Source organism: Cebus imitator, unplaced genomic scaffold (assembly GCF_001604975.1).
Source record: "Cebus imitator isolate Cc_AM_T3 unplaced genomic scaffold, Cebus_imitator-1.0 Scaffold563, whole genome shotgun sequence".
Taxonomy (NCBI): domain Eukaryota; kingdom Metazoa; phylum Chordata; class Mammalia; order Primates; family Cebidae; genus Cebus; species Cebus imitator.
In genome coordinates this window covers 1,432,774-1,457,092 of record NW_016107878.1, presented here as the reverse complement: position 1 = coordinate 1,457,092, position 24,319 = coordinate 1,432,774, and the positions used below count along the sequence as shown (strand labels likewise).

Below are 24,319 nucleotides of genomic sequence, written 5' to 3'. Positions count from 1 at the left end.
AGCTATGCAGGGCACAGCACAGACACCAGCACAGAGCGTGCAGAGGCCTCCATGGGGACAGCTATGCAGGGCACAGCACAGACACCAGCACAGAGTGTGCAGAGTCCTGCCTTGTGGAGCTACACATATGCAGCCTAGGCCATGGGAACCATGTGGTGACATGTGGACGGGAACTAGCCCAAGACTCCCCGTGAAGTGAGTAAGGCTCTTTGCACGCAATGGGATGACTGCTGCATTCTCCTTTTGCAGAGTATGCTGGTGTGTGCACAGGACCTTCTGAAAGAGCTGACACATCCTGCTTCCAGGAGTTACCTCCTTGCAGGGGAAATGAGGTGGCTCATAGGGCCGGGACAGGAACAAAACCCCCTTTTCAAGCATAAGGCCTTTGGGATCCCTGGACGCATGCAGGTTCCACATCGTGGACGGAGGTGGTTGGGTGGCTCACGCCCTTGAGCTTGCCCTTGTCCTGGGCTTGCCCCTCCACACTCACACTGGCACTTACATCCCCACGTCGCAGATGATGTCCTGAGTGACGGGAGACTCCAGGAGGGCAGCGAGGACTTGAAATGAATGCAAGAGTGTGTCCGACTCATAGTAATGATCCCAGCATCCGTAGCCGCTGCGGAGCCAGAGAGAAAGTGAGCTCCAGCGACAACGCAGGTGAGCGCGGAGGGGCAGGGCTGTGGACCAGGGCAGTCTGAACGTGTGTGGGGGGTGGGGCTCAGACGTATTCCCAAAGCGTTCCAGGTGATTCCAAAGAGCGGCCAGTGTAAGCAGCACCGCCACAGCACGATGCACGTTAGTGACGCTGAAGAACACAGCCCCTGCTCTGCTCGCTGAGTTCTCAGTTACTACAAAAACTTGCTCTCGGATCAGGAAGTGCCTGCCCTTGGGTTTCCTTTTAACCTTTAATGTGGCCCAAACGACACTGATCTACAAGAGAAGAACCCCAAAGGAACAAAGCTGGACCCACAGAAATACATTATTTGGCAACGAAGATCGCTAACAACCATTCGGAAAAGCCACCCACAAAGCCACCGCTGAGTTTTTTGCTATAGATGCTTGCAGTGGGCTGAGGGATGGACCCCAGAAAGGTCTGTCCATCTCCCAACCTCGGAAACCGGCGAATGTGACTTCATTTTAGAAAAGGAATCCACTGATGTAGCTGGATTAAGGATCCGGGATGAGATCACCCTGGCTTTTGCAGGTGAGCCTAAATCCAATGACAAGCGTCCTTGTAAGAGAAAGGAGAGGGGAGACAGGGAGAACAGGGGGAGGCAACCTGAGGACGGACGCAGAGCGGGGAGCGATGCAGCCACAAGCCAAGGGGTGCCTGGAGCCACCAGGAGCTGGGAAAGGCAGAGGGACCCTCCCCCAGAGCCTTCGGAGGGAGCTGGGCCCTGCTGCCAACCTGACTGTTGTGGACTTCTGGCTTCCTGAACTGTGAGAGAGTAAATTTCTGTTGCTCTAAGCCACTACTTGTTTCCATGTGTTTTGGCAGTCACAGGAATTAATTCAATAATCCGTGGTGTCGTAAAATGTGAAGACTGGGTTGCTTAGTATTGGGGTCCCCATGATAAACTATAGAGTATTTGCAGAACACTTGTAACTCTTCAGGAAGTCCTCCTTTCTGCTACGCTTCAGCCTGGAAGGCACGGTTCAAATGCTCAGCAAACCTCGCACACACCCGCGAGGCTTGTGCTGGTCAATCACAGGGGCTGGTCAATCAGTGTCCAGGGCCCATTTGGGTGGCAGCCTTCCCTCTCCAAAGCCTCCAGCATTGGCTCAAAGGAAACGCCGACCTTTCTAGCTGAGGGTCTCTGGTCCATGAGTCAGCCTGCTCTAAACCAAAAGCGGCAGCTGTAATTTTTAATATCTGGGAAAGCATTGCTCTCTGGCCTTGGCTCTGCTAAGAGGAAACGCCCAGTTCTCGGATAGAAGAGCATCCAGGAAATGCCCCAGTAAGGAACGGCGTCCTGGCTGGGCATGGTGGCTCACGCCCGTAATCCCAGCACTTCGGGAGGCTGAGGCAGGCGGATCACAAGGTCAGGAGATCCAGACCATCCTGGCCAACATGGTGAAACCTCGTCTCTACTAAAAATACAAAAATTAGCTGGGCCTGATGATGCGCACCTGTAGTCCCAGCTACTCGGGAGGCTGAGGCAGGAGATCGCTTGAAGCCAGGAGGCGGAAGTCGGAGTGAGCCACTGCGCTCCAGCCTGGCGACAGAGCAAGAAAGACTCCATCTCAGAAAAAAAAAGGAACGGAGTCCTGAGATGTCCTTTCTCCTCCAACAGATCCCTGTTTCCTGGCTTTTCACACCCTGCTGGCGTCCTGGCCCACATGTGAAACCAAATAACATGACAACACCAGACGGCCCACTGCATGGCGTCCGGCGACCAGAGGCCTCTCATCCCTTCGATGGGCCGGCAGCTGGAGGAGCAGGTTATCACAGGGGCTGGTCAATCAGTGTCCAGGGCCCATTTGGGTGGCAGCCTTCCCTCTCCAAAGCCTCCAGCATTGGCTCAAAGGAAACGCTGACCTTTCTAGCTGAGGGTCTCTGGTCCATGAGTCAGCCCACTCTAAAGCCAGTGGGCCTCTCTGTGTATCAGGTGCTGGACTTCTGACCAGTAAGAACAAGAGGCCGGGCACGGTGGCTCATGCCTGTAATCCCAGCACTTTGGGAGGCTGAGGCGGGTGGATCACAAGGTCAGGAATTCAAGACCAGCCTGGCCAAGATGGTGAAACCCTGTCTCTACTAAAAATACAAAAATTAGCCAGGTGTGGTGGCCACTGCCTGGAATCCCAGGTACTTGGGAGGCTGAGGCGGAGAATCACTTGTACCTGGGCGGCGGAGACTGCAGTGAGCTGAGATCTGGCCACTGTACTGCAGCCTGGGCGACAGAGAGAGACTTCATCTCACAACAACAAAAAGAACAAGAGACAGTGTGCTCAGTAAAGTGATGTCCCTCCTCTCCTGCCTCGGTTTCCTCTTTGTAAATTGTTGGAATATTTAATAGAAGCCTGCTCAGCAGGTTGTGAGCTGTGTGGAGCCCTGCTCAGCTGGGCCCCTGTCGCTGCTGGATGCCAATATTTCATCCCAGCGGTCTATAGTTAGACATCCTCCCATTTTTTTGGTCTATATTTGGAGGAAGGAGAGAGGTGGGTGTAACTTTTATAGAAGGGAGAGGCTAGGACAAAGAAAGAAAAGAAGACTTACACTCTAAGCATCTGGGCAAGGTCAGGCCAGGGGTCCTGGGCTGACACCACTGCAGCTCCTCCAGGGCTAGCAGCAGACAGGACACGAGGGTCGAGCCCCAGGGCCAGCCCAGGAGAGGTCGGGCCCATGAGACAATCAGGCCTTGAACCCGGCCCAGGAGAGGATTGGGCCACAGGCCAGGAGAGGACCGAAGCTTTGTGACCTCAGACGACCCAGAATCCTAGGTCCCCTGGCACTTAGGTGAAGAACTTCTTAAAGAATCAATCCAATGAAGACAAATTAAAGAACAAAGTCAACGTTCTTGGATGTTATGGGAGGAACAGCCCTGTATGAAGGTGAGATTCTAAGGAGAGAAATCAGCTTAATGAAGGAAAGTGACTTGGAAGGACTGAGAGAAAGATGCCTCCAGTCACACACAACCTCCTCAGAGAAGACAGCTCCCGCTTACTCTGAGTCCAGAAGCCGGAACACCCACTAAGGCAGGGGACAAAGGCTGAAGAGGGACTTCCCGATTCCACAATGGGTCAGGGGCCTCAAAGACCAACAGGAAGCTAGTGGAGCACAGAGGGCAGCTGACCTCCAGAATGAGAAAGGACTGCAGCTTACGAGACACCTACCATGTGGCTACACACTGATTTTGTGAAGAAGGGACAGGGAGAGAAGCAATCCATTTTCCTGATTTTTACAAAAAGGCATATAAGAAATGACTGCCTATGCTTGCTGGTGGAAAGATGCTGAGATCACAGGAGGAAAACCTGCATGGCCAAATACAACAATGAAAACCTGGGACAGTGTCTTGGGCCTTCAGGTTGCTATAAGCAAACACCTTGGACTGGGTAATTTACAAACAACAGGAAGGTACTGCTCACCGTTCTGGAGTCTGGGAAGCCCATATCAAGCTGCTGGCAGATTTGGTATCTGGGGAGGGCTGGTTATCTCCTCTCTGTCCTCACATGGCAGAAGGGGCCAACAAGCTCCTTTGGGCCTCTCTTGTAAGGACACTAATCTCATTCATAAAGGCTCCACCCTCATGACCCAATCACCTGCCAAAGACCTCATCTCTTAATACAATTACCTGGTGGTTGGGTTTCAACTTAACGAATTTTAGGGGGATTCAAATATTCAGAACACAGCAAAAGGGCAGCAGTGGGAACACAGAAGCTGCCTATTTTTGAAATCGGCCTTAATCTGGTAAAAGTCTGTTCCTTTAATTCCTCAGGATGGCAATCTAGACTTATTCAGCCTCCCTGGGCCTGCTCGTGCTCAGGTGTTCAACGGCACTGACCAGGCCCAAGAGTGGGCGTGGCATGTCGGCAGCTGGCATGTCCCGCTCCTTCCTAGCCTTCTCAGCTGGGGAAGGCTGATGCAGGCATCGCTCCCTGACCACCCCAGGGTGTCTGTGTCTGTTCTCACCATATTTCCAGCTCTGGTCCAAGTCTGTATCTTGCTCCTCTGTTTTTGGCAATTTCGATACCTGAAAATACAGAGAGAAAAAGAAAATGGGGCAATTTCAGCACCTATATGTTCAAAGACAGATAAAAAAAAACCTGTGGCTGTAGGTATGATTTAAAAAAAAAACAAACAAAAAAATAACAAACAAAAATCCTCTGTGACTTCCTGGAGCGGGAAGAAGTCAGGCTTCCTGTTGACAGCCCCGCAGCAGAGGGCAGCACACACTTGTATACACCTGCTTACTCCTACACCTGCTCATACTTCATGTATCTGCATATACCTGCAGGAAATGAAAAACAGGGAGAGCTTGCAGGGTTGACCCTTAGCACCACGGAGGAGGCGGAGGAAGAGGAATAAGTCACACCCTGGTAGTTTATTAACAAGGAGATGCCCAACACCATCTGGAGGAAAAAGAACAGTCCAGCAGTGGTGCCACTGTCAGGAACCATTAGCTTACTGCTCTCAGCCAGCAGCTTCCAACAAGCATCTAGGGAGGGGAGGCCGCAGAGCGGAAACTTAGCTCTGACCACCCAGCCTCCTTCAGTCCAGCTGGATTTGCTCTGAGCAAATGAGGTGAAAGCAGGTTGTTGATACATAAAAAACACTGGGGCCGGGCGCGGTGGCTCACGCCTGTAATCCCAGCACTTTGGGAGGCCGAGGCGGGTGGATCACGAAGTCAAGAGATCAAGGCCATCCTGGTCAACATGGTGAAACCCCATCTCTACTAAAAACACAAAAAATCAGCTGGGCATGGTGGTGCGTGCCTGTAATCCCAGCTACTCAGGAGGCTGAGGCAGGAGAATTGCCTGAACCCAGGAGGCGGAGGCTGCGGTGAGCTGAGACCGCGCCATTGCTCTCCAGCCTGGGTAACGAGAGCGAAACTCCGTCTCAAAAACAAACAAACAAACAAAAAAAAACACTGGCTGCGGTGGCTCAGCCTCTCAAAGAACTGTAATCCCAGCACTTCGAGAGGCTGAGGCAGGTGGATCACGTGAGATCAGGAGTTCGAGACCAGCCTGGCTAACATGGTGAAACCCTGTCTCTACTACAAGTACAAAAATTAGCCATGTGCGGTGCCTGACGCCTATACCTGCAGGAAATGCAGGTACTCAGGAGGCTGAGGTGAGAGAATCACTTGAGCCCAGGAGGCGGAGACTGAGTGAGCCAAGATGGCACCACTGTACTCCAGCCTGGGCGACAGAGTGAGACTCTATCTCAAAAAAAAAAAAAAAGGTCCATGCTGACAAGATGCCATCTTTTGAAACATTCTGTTTTTTTTGCTGTCGCAAAGGCTCTTGCAGTCAGCAGACCAGGGCAAGCCAACCTGCAACCTGACCACACCTGCAGGCTTGCCCATTTAGGTGCAGGTGTATAGTTTGACTTTTCATCCTCCAAGGTGCGTCCATATAAACAAAAATTAGACGGTGACCTTTCAACAACCGCACCCTGTCTTCGCGGCCACCACGCCTGGCTAATTTTTGTATATTTAGTAGAGACGGGGTCTCACCGTCTTGGCCAGGCTAGTCTTGAACTCCCGACCTCCGCTGATCCCCCGCCCCCACACCCAAAGTGCTGGGATTACAGGCGTGAGCCACGGTGCCGGGCCGTCTTTTTCTACTTCCCTTTCTGGGATGCCTTCTCTCGATGCCCAGACACCAGGAAGGCCCACGGGGACCAGAAACCATCAATCGTATACCTCTCGCCTCGTATACCGCTTGTCCCCAGGAACTATAAACACTTCCCGAGGAGGACCTGAGCATGTTATCTCACCTGATCCCACGCCCAGGGCGGCGCGTGTCCCAGGGCAAGGCTGTCAGCGCGCCCCGGCAAGCCCGGGCCCGACCATAGTGTCCGTGCGCCATCCCCGCCCGGGGCCCCCTGCGCCCCCAAGCTCACTCTTCAAAATCCTTTGCAAATTGCCCTCGAAGTCCAGCGCCCACTGGTTGAGTGCGCAGGTGGCCACGGTCACCTTCCGGCCCATCCTGGCCGCAATCGCCCGGGCGGGAGGCCAGCGGGGAATGGCAGGACCCAGGTCCCTGCAAGATAAGAGACTCGGGCACCGGACCTTCCGGGTTGCCAGTCCTCGCCCCGCCCCTCGGAGGATGGCCCCGCCCTCTCCCCGCCCATCCGGTGCGGCTCCGGCCGAGGACTACGGCGCAGGCCCCGCCCACGGATCGCTCCGCCCCGTCTGCGGAGCTCACGACTGCGCCTGCGCAGCGAGTTGGCTGCCCAATTCGAGGCACCGCGAAGGGCCCCGCCCCCGCCTCGACTCCACCCCCGCTCCGGGCCCCGGCCCCGCCCCCGGTCTCGCGAGCAAACCTGTCCCTGCGCAGAGGTGCGGGGGGTGCCCGTCCAGCTGCCGCACCCCTCTATCTTATCCCACACCCCCTCCCCGAAACCAGCTTAGCCATGTTTTATTTTAATACAGCGTGAAACGTTCCAAATACACCAAAAGAATACAGTAGGGTAGGAGCGCTTCAGCGTGCCCGCAGGACAGCTGAGGATGGCAACCGATTCTCCGTGCTGCCAATCCCGCCTCCCTGGGCGGAGGGCCCTGAATTCCTGGGAATCCTCTCCTGCCTCTTTTCCCTCCTGTACCACGTGTGTAAGTAGCAGGTAGAGCGCTGCTCGCCTTTTCTGAAACGACAGGAACTGCACTTTAATGTGCTTCTGCAGCTTGAGTTTTTCCCCCTGTAATATGAGATACGCTCATTTAATTGTTTTTCTGCGGTTTGGTATTCCATGGCAGGAATAAAGCAGGTTTATTCAATAGCGAGTGGGCATGGAAGTTAGTAGCAGCATTTTGCTAATAACAGACGCACGCACTGCTGCCGGTTTCCTTTCCGGCAAGGTTTCCTTCCAGGCCTCGTTGCTCCAGGTCCTGCAAGCAGCTTTGCGGAGCAGCAGGGTTTGTGCTGTTCCACTTGGCTAAATGTTGCAGTCTGTTCTCCAGGCGCTTGCCCCGATTCACTACCAGCAGTTTCTCAGTTTTTCTTCCTCACATTTCCTCTTTAGTCCACCCCGGGTACAGTCCATTTTTACCCCCATATAAGTAACTGCCTCGCCATCCTTGCTTAAACTGCCCATCCTTCTGTCCTTCCTGTTAATTTAAAAACACACACAATTTATACATTTGGAAAAAGAGGAGGCTTTATTTCTTGTAAAGGGTTGTAGCCCTCAAGGCGGCAGCCATCCCTCAGGCTGGGAATGGTCTTCAGCCAAGGCCAGACAGGCACTTCCAAGGAGGAGGGGCTGGGACAGGAGCATGTATGCGGAAGGCACTGGCAAAACATACATATTCAACAGGTTACAGGAGGAGCTATGAATATTCATGAAGCTGGTCCTGACGCAGGCCCTCTCAGTGAGCAAAGCAAGTAATATGTGACCCATGTTCACTTTGGGGTGGAGTCTTAACATTCACAATCTTACGTCAGGGCCTTTAGGGCCAAAAGTCTTCAGGACAGAGGCATGCAGGTGCGTCATCTCTATAAACCCGTCAGAGCCAGTCCAGGGTCGGTGGTCTCTTATCAGGAGAAAGCCACTGCAGTCAGTCTCCTGTCCAATCACAGCTGTCAAGGCTGCTGAAACAGGGTCAGTCAGTCAGCACCTCCTGGAGCTGCAGTTGTTTTAATATTGCTGATCCCAAGGCCAGTGCTTCTGTGGCTGATAGAGAAACACGAAAACCTTGTGGCAGTTAGAACAGTTTCTTCTCTAAGTGTGGGATGCCTGACTGACGCTTGCCTTGCAAGGCTTCAGGTCCTGTTTATTAACTCGGTATCTTGTTGCCAGAGTCCATTCTATCAGTCTTATGATTTCTGTTTTAACATGAATGCGAGCCAGTTGTGTCCAAACTCCAAAAAGAAGGGCTATACCCAGGTGTCTCCCATCTCCCCTCCTGTCATATCTGGGAACTCAGTTGTGTGTGTGTGTGTGTGTGTGTGTGTGTGTGTTTTTGAGACGGAGTCTTGCTCTGTCACCCAGGCTGGAGTGCAGTGTCTCAATCTCAGCTCACAACCTGTGCCTCCTGGGTCCAAGCGATTCTCCTGCCTCAGCCTCTTGAGTAGCTGAGATTACAGGTGCCCGCCACCACGCCCAGCTAACTTTGGTATTTTTAGTAGAGATGGGGTTTCACCATCTTGGCCAGGCTGGTCTCGAACTCCTGACCTCATGATCCAACAGCCTCAGCCTCCCAAAGTGCTGGGATTACAGGCGTGAGCCACCGTGCCTAGCCTGGGAACTCAGTTTTAAGGTTTTCTGTTGTCCCCTTGGTCAAGAGGGGCGTCCCTTTGGTCAATGCAGGGGCTTAGGATTTTATTTTTAGCTTATGTGCATATACTTGTTTTCACATTTTTAATCATGTTTTTCCTGTCTGTAAAGTAATGCTTGTTCATGACAATTTGGAAACGCCACAAAAGCACAAGAATGTTACACACGCTAAGTTATTTAATCCTTACAACGTCACCTTGGGGTAGTTTTCATGCCTCTGAAATCCCACACGATCTGCTCAAATTATCTCCTGCCAACAATGGCTGACACTAGGCCTGGCAGAGAAGGTGAGGATCCTCGAACATCTGGTTGTCCCAGAAAATAAGGAAGTTATCAAAGGATGGTAGGGACATGTCATTTGAAAAAAGAAGCCAATTTGAAGGGGTTCCCATTAGCCAAATATAAGACAATACAGTAAGAATCATGCCATGTGCTACGGCTCACGCCTGTCATCCCACCACTTTGGGAGGCGGTAGTGAGCAGAACACCTGAGGTTGGGAGTTCGAGACCAGTCTGACCAACATGGAGAAACCCGTCTCTACTAAAAATACAAAATTAGCCGGGCATGATGGCACATGCCTGTAATTCCAGGTGCTCGGGAGGCTGAGGCAGGAGAATCACTTGAACCTGGGAGGTGGAGGTTGCAGTGAGCCGAGATTGCGCCATTGCACTGCAGCCTGAGCAACAAGAGTGAAACTCCGCCTTAAAAAAAAAAAAATCATAACTGATTTAAAAAATCCATTAAGGCATACAATAAAAAATAAAAGAGGAAATTCTCTACAGAAGAATGCTTGTTAATAAATAATAATTTATTAATAAATGTCAAGGGAACAAAATTAGAAAATTAACACTTTGTCCCAAGAAATAAGGGATTCAGGCAAGAGTCTTCATTAAATGCTAGTTTACTGGGTGAAAGGTAGTTCGGGAACAGAATATTTACAGTCTCAAACTATCACTGCACCAATTACTCATTAATCATAAAAGGAAAAATAGAGACTTCTGGCAGAAACCACTGAGCCCCACTATCAAACTTACTGTCAATCCTGGAGCACAGTGATGTGTTGTCTTAGAAAAGAAAACTGTGGGACTCTCAAAATTTAGTATGTGAACCTAAGCAACAGAGCAAGGTCTCATCTCTAAATAAAAATGAATAAACAAATTTATTATGTCAAGAGGGGGAAGTTAAGTCCTAGAAACTGGGTCACATGGCATGTTCATGATTTTGTCTTTTAGATTATAGGTTAATGTTTTTCTTTATCATTTATGTTTTATAAATGACTAGGAGAGACCACAGACCAGACCTCCTCCCCTTCTAATTATTGATCTTTATGATAGATTGTGTCTTATTATCCTGTATTTAACTCAGACCAGACTCCTACATCTTCAGTGTAAAATGTTAAATATACCTTCCCTCCAAAATAGACCACCTCAACTGCTCGGATTATCACTTTATGCGAAACCTTACATAAAAGATGTTAAAATTCTGTTAAACTTCCCTAAACTTTGTCTACATAAATGATCCCGAACATCTACACTTTGAAACACTGATTTCCATTCTTTAAAATCTTTGTTCCCAGGTGCCCTGTGCTCAAACTTTGCACTCCAGTGAACTCTCTTTAATCTAAATTCTGACCTGTTTGGCTATTTTAGGCTGACAGCCTCTGACAAGATAAAACATGCTTAATGTAGTGTATTATCCTGCCAAGAAAAGAGCATAGCCTGAGTGCACAGTGTGGCTCCCTGATTAGATCCTGGGGTTTAAAAAGGGCTGTAGGCCAGGCTCAGGGGCTCACACCTGTAGTCCTAGCACTGTGGGAGGCCATGGTGGGAGGATCGCTTGAGCCCGGGAGTTTGAGACCAACTTGGGTAACATAGTGAGACCCCTGTCTCTACAAAAAAAAAAAAAAAAAATAGCCGAGTGTGGTGGTATGCTCCTGTAGTCCCAGCTACTCAGGAGTGTGAGGGAAGAGAATCGCTTGGGCCAAGCAGTTCAAGGCTGCAGTGAGCTGCGATCATGCCACTGCACTCCAGCCTGTGTGGCAGAGAGAGACCCCGTCTCAAAAAGCAAAACAAAACAATAGCAAAAGGGCTGCAGAGGACATTATTGGGACAACCCGGGGAAACCAGAGATGGGGATAGATAGCAGCTCTGAACTGATGCAGGCACTGTATTTCGGTGATGTAGAAGGTTCTAGTTATTAGGAAGTGGCTACTGAAGTATTTGTGGGAGGGGGGGAATCATGGTATCTGCAACTAATGAATGGTGGCAGTGAGTGGGGAGGAAACAGAAAAACACAAATATATATATAGAGAGGGAGAGAAATGAAACGTGGCCACCTGTTCACCCTGCTGACTCCAGGACTCTGCGTGTTCACTTTACATTCCACTTGTTTGTATGCTGAACATTTTTAAAAATAAAAAGTTGCAGGGAAAAAATAAAGCATGATGTCTCTGAGGGCCACAGAGATGTGGCGACCAGACCGCTCTGCCAGTAAGTAAGGCCTGTTACCCGAGCTGTTGGGTGTGGGGTCAGCAGACACCTTCGGCTGTCCCCACCTCCAGGGCTGCCCCGCCCCAGGTCATGCCCGCGCAACCAGGCCCGTGTCCAAGAGCTGGCGCATGTGTCTGGGTCTCACTATGGCTCAGCTTCTCCCTTTGCCCTGCTGCTCCCTCCCCCATGGTGTCATTAGCTGCAGATACCGTGATACCCCCTGTCCCGTCCTTCCACAGGTGTGCCCCCTAATAAGCAGGCCACCCAGACTCCATCTCGGGTGACTTTGGCGGTCTCCCAGCGGCGAGCCTCCCCTGACACCCGAGTGTTTACCTGGTGGTTAATGGAGGATCCCCTTCGCCCAGGACGTGAGCCCCAGGAGGAGGGATTGTGTCTGTTGTGCTCCTCGCGGTGCACGGGCGCCTGGACACACGCTCATCCACGTGCGTCGCGAGCCGCGGAAGCCTTATTTGCAGAGGAGGAAACTGAGGCACGGAGGCCCAAGATCATCCAGGTGGCCCCCCCGCGTTGCGTCCCGCGCGAGCCCCAGCCCTGACCCCGTCACACCTCCGGCCGGTCCGCGCGGATCCTGGCAAAGGGCCTGAGTCTGCGCCCACCTGCGGGGGCCGGGGCGGGGCGGGGCGGCGGGGCGGGGCGGGGCGGTGAGGCGGGGCGGGGCGGTGAGGCGGGGCGGGGCCTGGGCTGTCAATCTCGAGCTCGGACTCTGCCGAGTGGCGGGCGCGGTGGGCCCGGAGTCAGCTCAGGCGGCTCGGCCAATCGCGGGGCGCGGGGCTTCCGGGCGTGCAGGGTCCAACTCCGATTGGCAGGCAATCGCTGACGTCATACGGGGGCGGGAGTCCCTACCGGACCTAGGAGACTCCGGCCCCTGGCTAGGGACTAGGCAGCAGGGAGCTGCGCGCGGCGAGGGGGGCGCGTGCGCAGGTGAGGGCTCCAGGTGCGCAGGTGAGGGCTCCAGGTGCGCAGGTGAGGGCTCCAGGTGCGCAGGTGAGGGCTCCAGGTGCGCAGGTGAGGGCCGAGGCGTGCGTAGTGGGGGACCGTGGCCGGGTGAGCAGGTGCGCACACGCAGGGCGAGGGTGGGGTCGGGGTCAGGGTTGTGCGCGCAGGTGGGGAGAGGGTCCCGCTCACAGGTGAGGGGCCGCTGGGGCTCCGGGAAGGCGGGGCGGAGGCTTGGGGGCGCGGGTCGCCCCCTCCCCACTAGCCGACCCCCCACCATGAGCCGACCCCCTCCCCACCAGCCGACCCCTGCGGGATGCTCTGGGGGCTGCCTGGCTCCGGGGTTGGCTCCTGGCCTGGATGCCGCCATCCGCTGCGGCGCCTTCCCGTGCCCCACCTGTTGTTCGCCTCCCTCTCTGTCGGTGGCGAGCCGGGCACAGCAGCTCTACCATGGGACTGCCCCCCTGACTGGGGCTGTTGAGGCCCTGAGCGCTGAGCTTGTGCCTCTTGCTCGACTCCAACTGTGGGCCTTGAGGGTCTGCCCTCTCCTGAAATGTCAGCTCCCTGGGGGTCTTCATCTTTGTGTTCCCTGCAGGACTTTGTTTAGCCGGTTGAGAAGGATCAAGCAGGCATTTGGAGCACAGATGTCTAGAAACTTTTAAGGGGCCAGTTCAAGAAGGAAAACTTCCCTTTTGCTGTGAAACTACTTGGCAGGAGGTAAGTGTGTTTCAGTGCCCTGGATCCTGGGCGCAGGCTATGGCTTCACAGTGTTGAAACAATACGGACAGACTGGTCCACCAGCTCTCAAATGTCAACTGCTGTCTGAGCCTCGTATGAGTAAAATGCAGCATACCCAGGGCACTTTCCCTTTGTTCCCAGCCATCTATTGGAAAGGATGTGACTTAGATGCCTATTACAAAACTCTGTGCTTGTAACTAAAGAGCTGACTCCTGGGCGAATGAACTCTCACATGCTAAAGCCACTTTTTAGGTCTGGTTTTAATCCCTTTTGACAACATTCTCCCCGTGGCTTTTTCACACTTCAGCTCTGAGGTTACACATCCCCCAACCATTTTGCAGTTTCCCGGTATGTTACATGATCGAATGTTGGTACCAGGCATTGTCTCCCGGTAGCTTATCCGTGAGTTGGGGTAAGCAGGACACCACCCCATTCTGCTTAGCCTTCCTGTAAGGCAAGTGTGCACGTGGATGGTCCGGATTAACATGAGTCAGTGTGGAAACGAGGGATGGGAGGGAGTGGGGCACTGACCTGGTAAGTTTGGGTTGGGAAGAAACTAAATGTGAATCTTATCTTGATGAGAGCCTGGGGCAGAGGAACTGTCTAAAGCAAGCTGGCAGGTGCCCACGAACAGGGCGAGGGTGGGACGATCTTGAGATCAGTCTCACTAGGGTGTCAGCTCTTCTCAGAGGCACTTTTCTTTTATCCACTTTGATTTTACTGATAAAAGAGTGACTGGCACACGCCGGGCTCTGTATTAGTATTTAGAGCTGTAGAGACACAGGGTCCCTTCCCATCAAGACCTCTTGTCCTGCTTTGTACATCATGGGCACTTCATAAACTTGTGTAAATTGAATTAAGTGCTGCTACTGCAGTTCTTACACCACACAAGGAAAATGTCTTTTATCCTTGAAATTTTTAAAATGAATGTACATTTTTATTAAAGTAATTCATGCTCACATATTTTTAAATATCAGTGTTAAAAGGCTTCAAAAGAAATAGTCTCTACCACATCCCATATTCTTGCTTGTGAGCAGCAAACACTTTTTTCATTCTTTTAGCTACTTTTGTGTTGTTGTTTGTACCTACTTATTTCTAAGTGATTTGCTTTAAGCACCCCCAACTTTGCGAATTTCCTTGTGTGCATACAGTAGTCAATCAATAAAGTATACATTGTTATGACAAAGTTACAATTATTCACTGTTGAGCCAGAGTAAGGTCCTATAATTATGGTTGCTTTTTTTATTTCCTTGCATGACTTTTTATTTTTCCTGGAGTTAACAGTTGCCTCACTTTTTTTTCATTTGGTAAGGTTTCTGGGCGTCAATCATTCATTTTATTTCTGGATGCGCTCACCGAGCTGTTACACGTATCAGTAATTTTCCTACACACTCAGATGCAACAAAATTCATCGTTTTCATTTCCTGTCTTTCCTAGCCATTCATCTTGTACCAGTGTGGACTGGTTCCTGACTAGTCCTCCTGCATAGCTGTCCTCTTGGGACTCGCCCTTCCCCTTTCATGGACGTTCCTTCAGCAGCTCTCTTGGACCTCCAGTTTCCCGGATCCCATGTTGTCCTTGAGTAATAGTTCACACAGGAATAGAATTCTAGGTTGCAAAAAAGTTTTCCTCAGAATTTTGACATTTTTCATCATTGCCTTCTAGAATCCAGCTTGCTGTTGAGAAATGTAAGGCTGTCATGATTCTTACTCCCGGGTTTTCTCTAAAAGCTTTGATATTTTAAAGCTTCACAGTGATGAACTTGTTCTGGAAGTGGGGATGTCACTGCTTCCCCCAAATTATAACCATGTAGAGCAGCTGTGGGTACCTAGAGACATTCTGTTTTCTCTCTCTCTCTGTTTTTGTTGGGTGATTATTGAGGGTCCCATATAGGCCACTGTTCAAGGCCCTGGTAGTGGAACAATTAAGAAGATACACAATTCCTGCCCTTGGGAAGCTTACATTCTAGTGAGGGGAGGCAGACTACACACCCACACAAATGAATAATTCTAGGTGATGGGGAGAGTTACTAAGAAAATAAAGTATGCAGTGGAGGGCCTTGGCAGGGAGCCTGGGGGGCAGCTGCTTCAGATTGGCTGGGAGGGAAGACCTCCCGAGGAGGGGACATTTTATGTGAGCCCTGGGCAAGGACACCTGCAAACATGCTCTAAGCAGAGGAAGTCCGTGAAACGGACAACTTAAACCGTGTTCAAGGATAAGTGAAGACCCCTGTGTTCCTGGAGCAGAGGGGCATAGGGGAGCATGATGTGCAGGAGGGAGGGAGGGAGGGAGGAGCCAGTTTGTGCTGTAAGAGGGAGGGGCGTTCTGCCATGTTTGGGGAATGAACTGAGGCAAGCAAGACCAGGCATAGGAAGGCCAGGTGGGAGGGGACTGCAGGGTCTAGGGAGGGGAGAGTCTAAGACAGGATGCTTCCTTCCCTGCCTGGAATCTGCCGTCGGGGACAGGGTCCTGGGAAGGTGTGCAAAAGAGGCCAGCCCCACCAGGCCCAGGAGCAGTGGTGGATGCAGGAGGGGGAGGCGGTGTCTGTTGGAGGGATGATGTGAGCAAGGTTCTCCTTCCTACAGGGCCCAATGGCTGCAAAGTCACAGCCCAGCGCTCCCAAAACCAAGAGTCTAGACGGCATCACCAATGGCAGAACGACATCTCAAGGGCAGTGGGGCCGGGCCTGGTAAGGATCTTGCCTGTTCTCCCAGCTAGAAAGCCGAGTATAGTTTCAGAGCTTTCCAGCCTTTGAAAGTGTATGGACCCAAAGGAACGAATGACCTATTTAAAAAAAAAAATTTTTTTTTTTTTGTCAAGACTATTGAAAGGTAAGCAGTTTTCCACTTTATAAAGTAAGGAATTTAAAAAAGAAAAAAACTAGAAATCATGGTCAGTCAACAATGTCGGAAAGAGATGGGCTTCAAGGACAGTGGGCGCCTTCCCACCACCCTGGGGTGTTATGTGTGTCACAGCTCCCATTTTGCCATAGGGCCATGGGGACGTAGTGTGGGTGAGTGTCCTCCCCGGCCTGGAACACCGTGGCCTTGGTGGTCATGAAAGGCCTACCCGCACTCACATTCTGGGCTCTGGGCCTTAGGTGGGGCTGCAGGTGAATCCACCAGTTAATTGACGGCGGTAAAGCAGGATGTCGAGTGGCTCCTCTGGCCGCAAGGAGGGCCCGCACTAGGAGCTAATGCCGCCTTCTCTCGTGGGGCTGCTGGTGGGTTTGAGCATCAGGCCCCCACACAGAGCCTCTCAGGGTCCTGGTGAGCCCCGGGGCGGATGGGCCCCAGTGTGACTGCCTGTGTCTGCCCTCGCAGGGAGGTGGACTGGTTTTCCCTGGCGAGCGTCATCTTCCTCCTGCTGTTCGCGCCCTTCATTGTCTATTACTTCATCATGGCCTGTGACCAGTACAGCTGCGCCCTGACCGGCCCCGTGGTGGACATTGCCACTGGGCGTGCTCAGCTCTCGGACATCTGGGCTAAGACTCCACCTATAACGAGGAAAGCTGCCCAGCTCTATACCTTCTGGGTCACCTTACAGGTCAGCATCCCCTGCCCTGGGGTCGGGGCACAGCAGGTGGGCAGCGTGCCCTCCTGCTGGGGTCATCCTTCCATTTGTCTGGGACATGGAACCTGACTCAGGTTGAAATCCGGGTTCCCAGGACCCAGCAGGGCAGTCCCTGGACTCTGGTGTGTTCAGATGCATCCTCAGATGTGGGGCCGGGGCACCTGTCACGTCGACATTTGATACGCCTTCAGATCACTCCCAGATGCAGTTCCTGAGCACGCCCAGCTCTGCAGGGACAAGCTGAGGGTGGGAGCAAGACCCTGTAGGGGGGCAGGGCTGGCCCGAGGAAGCCCCACAGTTGGCAGGAATCTCGGCTCGCAGCAGGCCTGCAAAGGGGCGTCTCAGTCCCCAAAGGGACGCTCTCAGTCATGAAATGCCACTCAGTGAAGCCAAGGCCGTGTCTCCCCACAGGAGTCGTGGCAGGTCCAGGATGTCCTCAGCTCTGTTGTGTCCCCACTGGCCTCCGAGTCCAGAGGGAGTTCCAGGAAGGGGTTGTTTCTACAGAAAACCTGGGGCACACAGAGGTGGTGCTCATTGCCTGAACCAGAAAAAGGTTTTCAGGGAAATGGTGCGAGAAAGAGGCCTGGGTTTTCCTTCCTGGGAGGGAGGATGGCTCAGATCATAATTTTTTAAAATTTTTTTTGAGATGGAGTCTCGCTGTGTCACCCAGGCTGGAGTGCAATGGCGTGATCTCGACTCACTGCAACCTCCCCCTCCAGGCTCAAGTGATTCTCCTGTGTCAGCCTCCCGAGTAGTTGGGACTGCAGGCTTGCACTATCATGCCTGGCTAATTTTTATATTTTTATTAGAGACGGGGTTTCACCATATTGGCCACTGGTCTTAAACTCCTGACCTCGTGATCTGCCAGTCTTGGCCTCCCGAATTGCTGGGATGACAGGCGTGAGCCACCGTGTCCGGCCCAGATCATGGTTAGCTGTCTCTCCCCAGGGTCCAAGCTTTTCGGCTCCAGAATCCTTCTCAGTTCAGATCTCTTGGTCCCTTTGAGTGAAAAATGGCAGGGGCAATGTGAATGACAAATAGACAAAAAGCGGGAACCCCACCTGTCGCTCCGCAGACGAACAGACATACAGAACAGAACACCGTGGAACACTATTTGACAGTGGAAGGGAATGAGGGAGGCTCCGATGCAGGCCGCAAGGTGGATGACCCTTGAAGACACTGCTGAGCCAGAGAAGCCAGTCGCAAACACCACTTACTGTGTGGTTCCGTCTGTATGCAATGCCCAGAACAGGCAAATCCGCAGAGGCAGAAAGCTCGGTGGTAGGCAGGGCAGCAGGGACAGGGAATTCAGAGTGACCACGGACGGGAACCACATTTTTAATGGCGATGAAAAGTTCTGGAATGAGTGGTGATGGTTGCACAACCAACGATGTAAATGCAGTAAATGCTGCTGAATTGTGTGCTTTAAAAGGGCGAATTTTAGCCTGGGGTGGTGGGCACAGCTACAACCCCAGCTACTTGGGAGGCTGAGGTGGAAGGGTCAGGAGCTCAGGAGGTCAGCGCTGCAGTGAGCTATGATCGCACCACTGCGTTCCAGCCCGGGTGCTACAGCAAGACCTCATCTAAAAAAAATTTTTTTTTAAGATGAATTTTGTAGGATTCTCCTTTTTTAAAAGGTGACCGGGAGGGACCTGTGTGCTCTCCTGAGGGGTGAATGGAGCCTTGTGGGAGAACGCGTTGGTGCTTTTCCTGGTTGATGAGTTTATTGTTCCTGAGCCACCTTCAAAACCGGCAGCCCAGCAGTTTGAGCTTCCAGGAGAAAAAGCGCTTCCAGAAGAAAAAGACCATGGTTGCGATTCTCTGTGCGTCCCCCTTTGCAGGTGGCCTCCGGGCGGGGGTGACCAGGCTGCTTCTGTGTTTCAGGTGCTTCTCTACACGTCTCTCCCAGACTTCTGCCACAAGTTCCTCCCCGGCTACGTAGGAGGCATCCAGGAGGGGGCCGTGACTCCTGCAGGTAGCCCCGCCCACCCTCTGCAGGCTCCCGTTCCTGTCCCTTCTCGCAGGGGCCTGTCCTCCCCCATGCTGCTTCCTCCCTAAGACTTGTCACAGAATAGAAATCCATTTTGCTTGGAGATTTTTCACAGCACCAGGCCTCAAAAACCATTGAGGGACACTGGAGCTGTCTCACACCCACGTTAGAAATCACTTTCCTGGGTAAGGAGGGAAAGGATGGGCCCAGCTCCTTCCCAGCCCTGTAGCAGGGGGTGCACTGGGCCCCGGAGCTTCCTGCAGAGACCGCCACGCCTTCCGCAGGGCTGTCCGTGGGCGGCCTTATCCGTTCATTCCTTGCCATCCTTGGAAACCCACAAGGAACCTGGCTTCATGCCTTGCACACAGGTGCAGACTGGAATCCCACCTGACTGCCCCGAGAGACTCCCTGTTTTGGGGTGTGAGTGGGCTGAGGCACTCCCCAACAATTACAGAGAGGGCCAGGGACACCACAGGGCCATCCTTACTTGCTTCTGCCCCTAGGCCCTGACTACCTTCTCAGACTACATACCTGTCACTCAGCCTACAGCCAGTTAACGACATGCAGAACCAAAGGATGGATCGGCCTCCTCTCCCTCCTCCTGGGATAGATCAGCCTCCTCTCCCTCTTTGCAGGATGGATCGACCTCCTCTCTTGCTTCCCAGGAATTAGGAGGAGCAGGCAGTTCCTTGGCCAAGGGTGTAGGGGTCTCAGAGATGGTGCCTGGGGCCGTGGATGAGGGTCTGCAGCAGTAGATGCTCAGAAAGTAACCAGGGCCCCCGCCAGGCATGCTTCAACCCAGCCAAGCTCCTCGCCGCAGGCTGGGAAAGCACCTGATTTCTGAATCCCCATCCGCAGGGATTGTGAACAAGTATCAGATCAACGGCCTGCAAGCCTGGCTCGTCACGCATCTGCTCTGGTTTGTGACTGCTCATCTCCTGTCCTGGTTCTCACCCACCATCATCTTCGACAACTGGATCCCGCTGCTCTGGTGTGCCAACATCCTCGGCTACGCCGTCTCCACCTTCGCCATGGTCAAGGGCTACCTCTTCCCCACCAGCGCCAGAGACCGGTACGTTCTTAGCAGCGGGTCCAGCCTGAGGTGGAAAGCGGAAACTTCCACCACTGGGCTTTTTTTGCTGCCTGGGGCTGGTTGTTGTAAAGCATCGAACGTGCTTCACCCTGGGGAACCTCCTTTTGAGTGTTGGGTGGCTTCTCCAGCCTTGGCAAGAATGCAGCTGAAGATGGCCAGGTCAGATGTGGTGGCCAGATCACGGCCTTTAGGGCTGTCGTGGGGGTAGGGAAGCCAAAAAGAACTTCCGGCTTGGGACACAGGCCGCCCGTTGCCTCTTTGGACTAGCTGGTGAGGCTCAAAACAACCTTAGCGAAGAGTCCTGTTATCCCTGTGGCTTTAACAGCGTCGCAGGAAAGCCCTGCTGGTCTGTACCCAGCACGGAAGCCTTGGCTGGACAGTGGTCACGCCCACATCTGTCTGTCCACTCATCCATTCACCTGCCCATCTCCCCACCCACCCACCCCCGTCCACCCATTCATCCACCTACTCACCCATCATCTACCCACTCATCACCCCATCCTATTTACCCACCCATCATGCATCCACCTCTCCATCACCCACACCCACTCACCCATCATCCATCTGTCCATCACCCACACCCCCACTCACCCATCATCCATCTGTCCAAACACCCATCATCCATCTGTCCATCCACCTCTCCATCACCCACACCCACTCACCCATCATCCATCTGTCCATCACCCACACCCACACTCACCCATCATCCATCTGTCCAAACACCCATCATCCATCTGTCCATCCACCTCTCCATCACCCACACCCACTCACCCATCATCCATCTGTCCATCACCCACACCCACACTCACCCATCATCCATCTGTCCAAACACCCATCATCCATCTGTCCATCCACCTCTCCATCACCCACACCCACTCACCCATCATCCATCTGTCCATCACCCACACCCACACTCACTCACCCATCATCCATCTGTCCAAACACCCGTCATCCATCTGTCCATCCACCTCTCCATCACCACACCCACCCACCCATCATCCATCTGTCCAAACACCCATCATCCATCTGTCCATCCATCCATCCATCCATCCACCTATCCATCATCCGCACCCACTCACCCATCATCCATCTATCCAAACACCCATCATCCATCTATACATCACCCATCATTCATCCACCTATCCATCACCCTCATCCACTCACCCATCATCCATCTGTCCATCCACCTACTCTTCCATCATCCATTCATCTATTTGCCCATCCACCTACCCACCCACCCATTTACCTGCCTATCTCCCCATACATCCACCCACCCACCTACCCATCCATCATCCATCTCATCCACCTGCCCATCCACCCTCCACCCACCTACCCATCCGTCTACCCACCCGTCATCCATTTGTCCATTCACCCAGCCACCTACCCACCCACCAACACATCGCAGCACCCACCCATCCATCCGCCCATCATCCATTCACCTACCCATCCATCCACTCACATCCACCCATCATTTACCATCCACCTGCTCGTCTCCTCATCCCTTTCCCCCATCCTTCCATCCACTCATCCTCCCATCCATCCATCATCAACAAATGTTTGGTGGGGTTCTCTTGGGGACAGTTGCAGGCAGTGGGTCTTACAATTCAGTCTGGGGGATCCAAAAAACCAGGGTGTGTTTCCTTTAACTGTTACACCTAGGCTCTTGGGAAATGTTTCTGGAGGATGACACTTTGTAGCTTGTGTGTTACCAGATAATGAGGCTGGCATTTGATGACTCCTGAAAATCATCCTCGCCACCTTATAACCACTTCAATGGTTGTAGACTTTGTGTTTTGCTTCTTTCTACTTAGCCTACCTGAGGGAACTAGACATGAAAATCAGATTTTCTAGTTAAGACAGAAATTGCTCCGTGTCCTCAGCCAGCTGTACCTAGCGAGGATCTCCATAGGGATTACCTTGGCTGATGCTCTGACCTGCTAGGGACTGAGGGATTCCAGTAACTGGTCAAAGAACTTGTCCAATACATGCTGGAAGCCGGGCCCAGGGTGAGTTTGCAGTTCTCTACGTCGGCATGATATATAATGTCACTCACCCATGAGGGGCTGCATGCCCCAGGTGTGCTTCAGACATGTGCTTGGGCCCCAGAATGTCATCTCGGTGTAGAGGAGCCAGCTCTTCGGCTCACCTGTGCCATGCATCAAGGGAACCTGGGGAAAGGTGGGGAGAAACCCAGGTGCCAGCCCGAGCCCGTCTCCCACCCTTCCTGGGCACAGAGCAGGTGCCCTGGGACCTCTGCCTAAGGATGTCTCTGCTGAACTGCAGCTGAACGCAAAGAGAGTGTGAACGAGGGTACCGGGAACCAGCCCGACTGAAGCTTCCGGCCGTGGGGGTCCTGGCAGCTCATGGCCAGCCTCTGCCTGGGCCATCTCACGTTACCCTTTGGGACCCTGGACCAGTGCTGGGCTCCTACTAAGCAAGGTGGATTGTGAGATGTGCCCATCTACTAAATGTATCTTTTATTTATGTTTTTAAGCAAATTCACAGGCAATTTCTTTTACAACTACATGATGGGCATCGAGTTTAACCCCCGGATCGGGGAGTGGTTTGACTTCAAGCTATTCTTCAACGGGCGCCCTGGGATCGTCACCTGGACCCTCATCAACCTGTCCTTCGCAGCGAAGCAGCGGGAGCTGCACGGCCACGTGACCAACGCCATGGTCCTGGTCAACGTCCTGCAGGTGCCTGTCATGGCTGGAGGGCGTGGAACGCCGATGCTGGTGGGCTCTGGGGAAACCTGAAAGCCAGCGCATGTTCCCATGACCTTAATCTATCACAGGTGGTAGAGAATTAGCACCCTCCCCAGGTGTCACTGGGAAGTGGCTGGCGAGCAGGTGGTGAAGGAAGCCATCCTCGGGTGCCCGTCACTGCCGCCCTGGCGGGGAAGGAGGCAGGTGCTGTGCAGCCAGACGTGGTCTGGGAAGGTCTCCCTTGGGAATTACACCTGGGTAGAATCTGGGGGTGAGTGGGAGTTAACCTGGTAGAGTGGAGGCGCGAGGGCGTGCTCCAGGCACCCCCTGTAGCCGGAGAGGGTGGCAAGCCTGGGAAACTGAGGAACATCCCACATCCTGAGCAGAGAGCATTCAGGAGCTTGGAGCCAGGTGAGGCTGGAGGCCTCATGGAAGTCCTCCTCTTAATCTTAAAAGCAGCAAGACCCAGAAAGTGTGTGCTGAGCTGGGGTGCAGGGTGGCAGGGATCAGGTGTGTTCAGAAGCGTCACCCAGGGAGCCGGTGAGGGGAGCCCTCTAGGGTGAGGGAGACCAGTCAGGGGCTGCGGACGCTGCTCAGGCAGTAGGTTGACCTGGGTTGGATGAATTCCTTCCCCTCAGCACGAGCCATTGAAGGCCCTGAGAACTGGGCTGGAAGAGACGCCAGGGCCATGGGCTCAGGCTGACTCTGAGGACGCCCTTACCCCTGCCCACGTCCCAGGCAGAAACAACCCCTGATGCTCATTGAGAAAGCTGCTCAGCAGCTCCCCAAGTGCCCCCTCCTGCTTCCGCCTGGAGTGTGGTCGCCCCAAGGCCCGTTCGGGCTCCGGGAGAGCCAGGGTTGGTCAGCGGCTGCTTCTGTCTTGTAGGCCATCTATGTGCTCGACTTCTTCTGGAATGAAACCTGGTACCTGAAGACCATTGACATTTGCCATGACCACTTCGGGTGGTACCTGGGCTGGGGCGACTGTGTCTGGCTGCCGTACCTTTACACGCTGCAGGTGAGGAGCTGGGCAGGCTGGGGGCTGGCCCCGCAGGGCATTTGGAAGACACATGCAAAGCTTTCTCCTTGCAGAAGTATCTGTCCTTGGGGGCGCCGAAGCTGCTCCGTGTTTCTAGGAAGAAGGGAAGGCCTTCTAGGAAGAAGACAGAAAGAACTCACCCCAGGGCACTCGCTTAGCTGCACGGCAGGGTGGCCTGCCCCAAGAGTTGTGCATGAGGGGAGAGAACCAACATTGAGAGGCTGCCACCTGTTCAGGATGTGACAGGCCCAACGTCGCCTGTGACAGCCAGTCCTGTGGGATAGAGGCACGGGTGCCCTGGAAAAGCAGGACGCCCACAACAGTGAGGGCCAGCACCAGGTGGAGGGTGCAGAGCCCCAGCTGGCCCATTGCTCACGCCGGGTCCTCGGAGCCCCTGCTTGGCCCACCCGGCCTCATTTCTCCACCTGGCTGGCTGCAGGCCCGCTGGTTCCCTGGTTTTATAAACTCCATTTTCCAGGCATGTGAAAGCGTAGTGATATATAAAACCTCCTACTTGGTTTAGGCTCTGTGTGTGTCTCAAGATATAGGTACAGTTTGATACTATATTTGCATTAGGCTTTTCTGAAGAAATACAATCAATAGAGGGGCGGAGGGCATACATGTTAAGAGAGAGATGTGTTTTTCAGCTCCTGTGATTGAGGGCGGCAAGTCCCAAATCTTCAGGGCGGCCTGGAGCCCCAGGAAAGAGTTGATACTATGCTTACATAGAAAGCCACTTTTTAGCAGATTCCCTCTTCTTCGGGGAAGGTGGAACTTTGGTCTCTTATGGCCTTCA

At 53.2% G+C, this 24,319-nt stretch overlaps 2 protein-coding genes and 1 long non-coding RNA gene across 4 annotated transcripts in view; 2 read left to right on the top strand and 1 right to left on the bottom strand.

Annotated features, from left to right (window-relative positions):
• NADSYN1 (NAD synthetase 1) overlaps nt 1-6,775 on the bottom strand; it is a 37,537-nt gene extending 30,762 nt beyond the window's left edge. For both annotated transcript variants that reach the window (XM_017515884.2, XM_017515885.2), the window contains exons 1-3: nt 6,569-6,775; nt 4,634-4,694; nt 503-619 (exon numbers count right to left, since the gene is read on the bottom strand). In XM_017515884.2, the coding sequence (XP_017371373.1) occupies nt 503-619; nt 4,634-4,694; nt 6,569-6,653 (263 nt within the window). In that variant the 5' untranslated portion in view covers nt 6,654-6,775. The remainder of the gene's footprint in view (nt 1-502; nt 620-4,633; nt 4,695-6,568) is intronic.
• A 277-nt stretch (nt 6,776-7,052) lies between these two features.
• On the top strand, nt 7,053-8,588 carry LOC119469068. The gene is made up of 3 exons (XR_005197887.1): nt 7,053-7,154; nt 7,223-7,580; nt 7,979-8,588. It is a non-coding gene; the product is annotated as an uncharacterized LOC119469068 (long non-coding RNA).
• A 3,588-nt stretch (nt 8,589-12,176) lies between these two features.
• DHCR7 (7-dehydrocholesterol reductase) overlaps nt 12,177-24,319 on the top strand; it is a 14,404-nt gene continuing 2,261 nt past the window's right edge. Inside the window, exons 1-8 of the mRNA XM_017515886.2 lie at nt 12,177-12,370; nt 12,978-13,099; nt 15,706-15,809; nt 16,444-16,666; nt 18,578-18,668; nt 19,542-19,755; nt 22,271-22,475; nt 23,371-23,502. Of these exons, the coding sequence (XP_017371375.1) occupies nt 15,712-15,809; nt 16,444-16,666; nt 18,578-18,668; nt 19,542-19,755; nt 22,271-22,475; nt 23,371-23,502 (963 nt within the window). The 5' untranslated portion in view covers nt 12,177-12,370; nt 12,978-13,099; nt 15,706-15,711. The remainder of the gene's footprint in view (nt 12,371-12,977; nt 13,100-15,705; nt 15,810-16,443; nt 16,667-18,577; nt 18,669-19,541; nt 19,756-22,270; nt 22,476-23,370; nt 23,503-24,319) is intronic.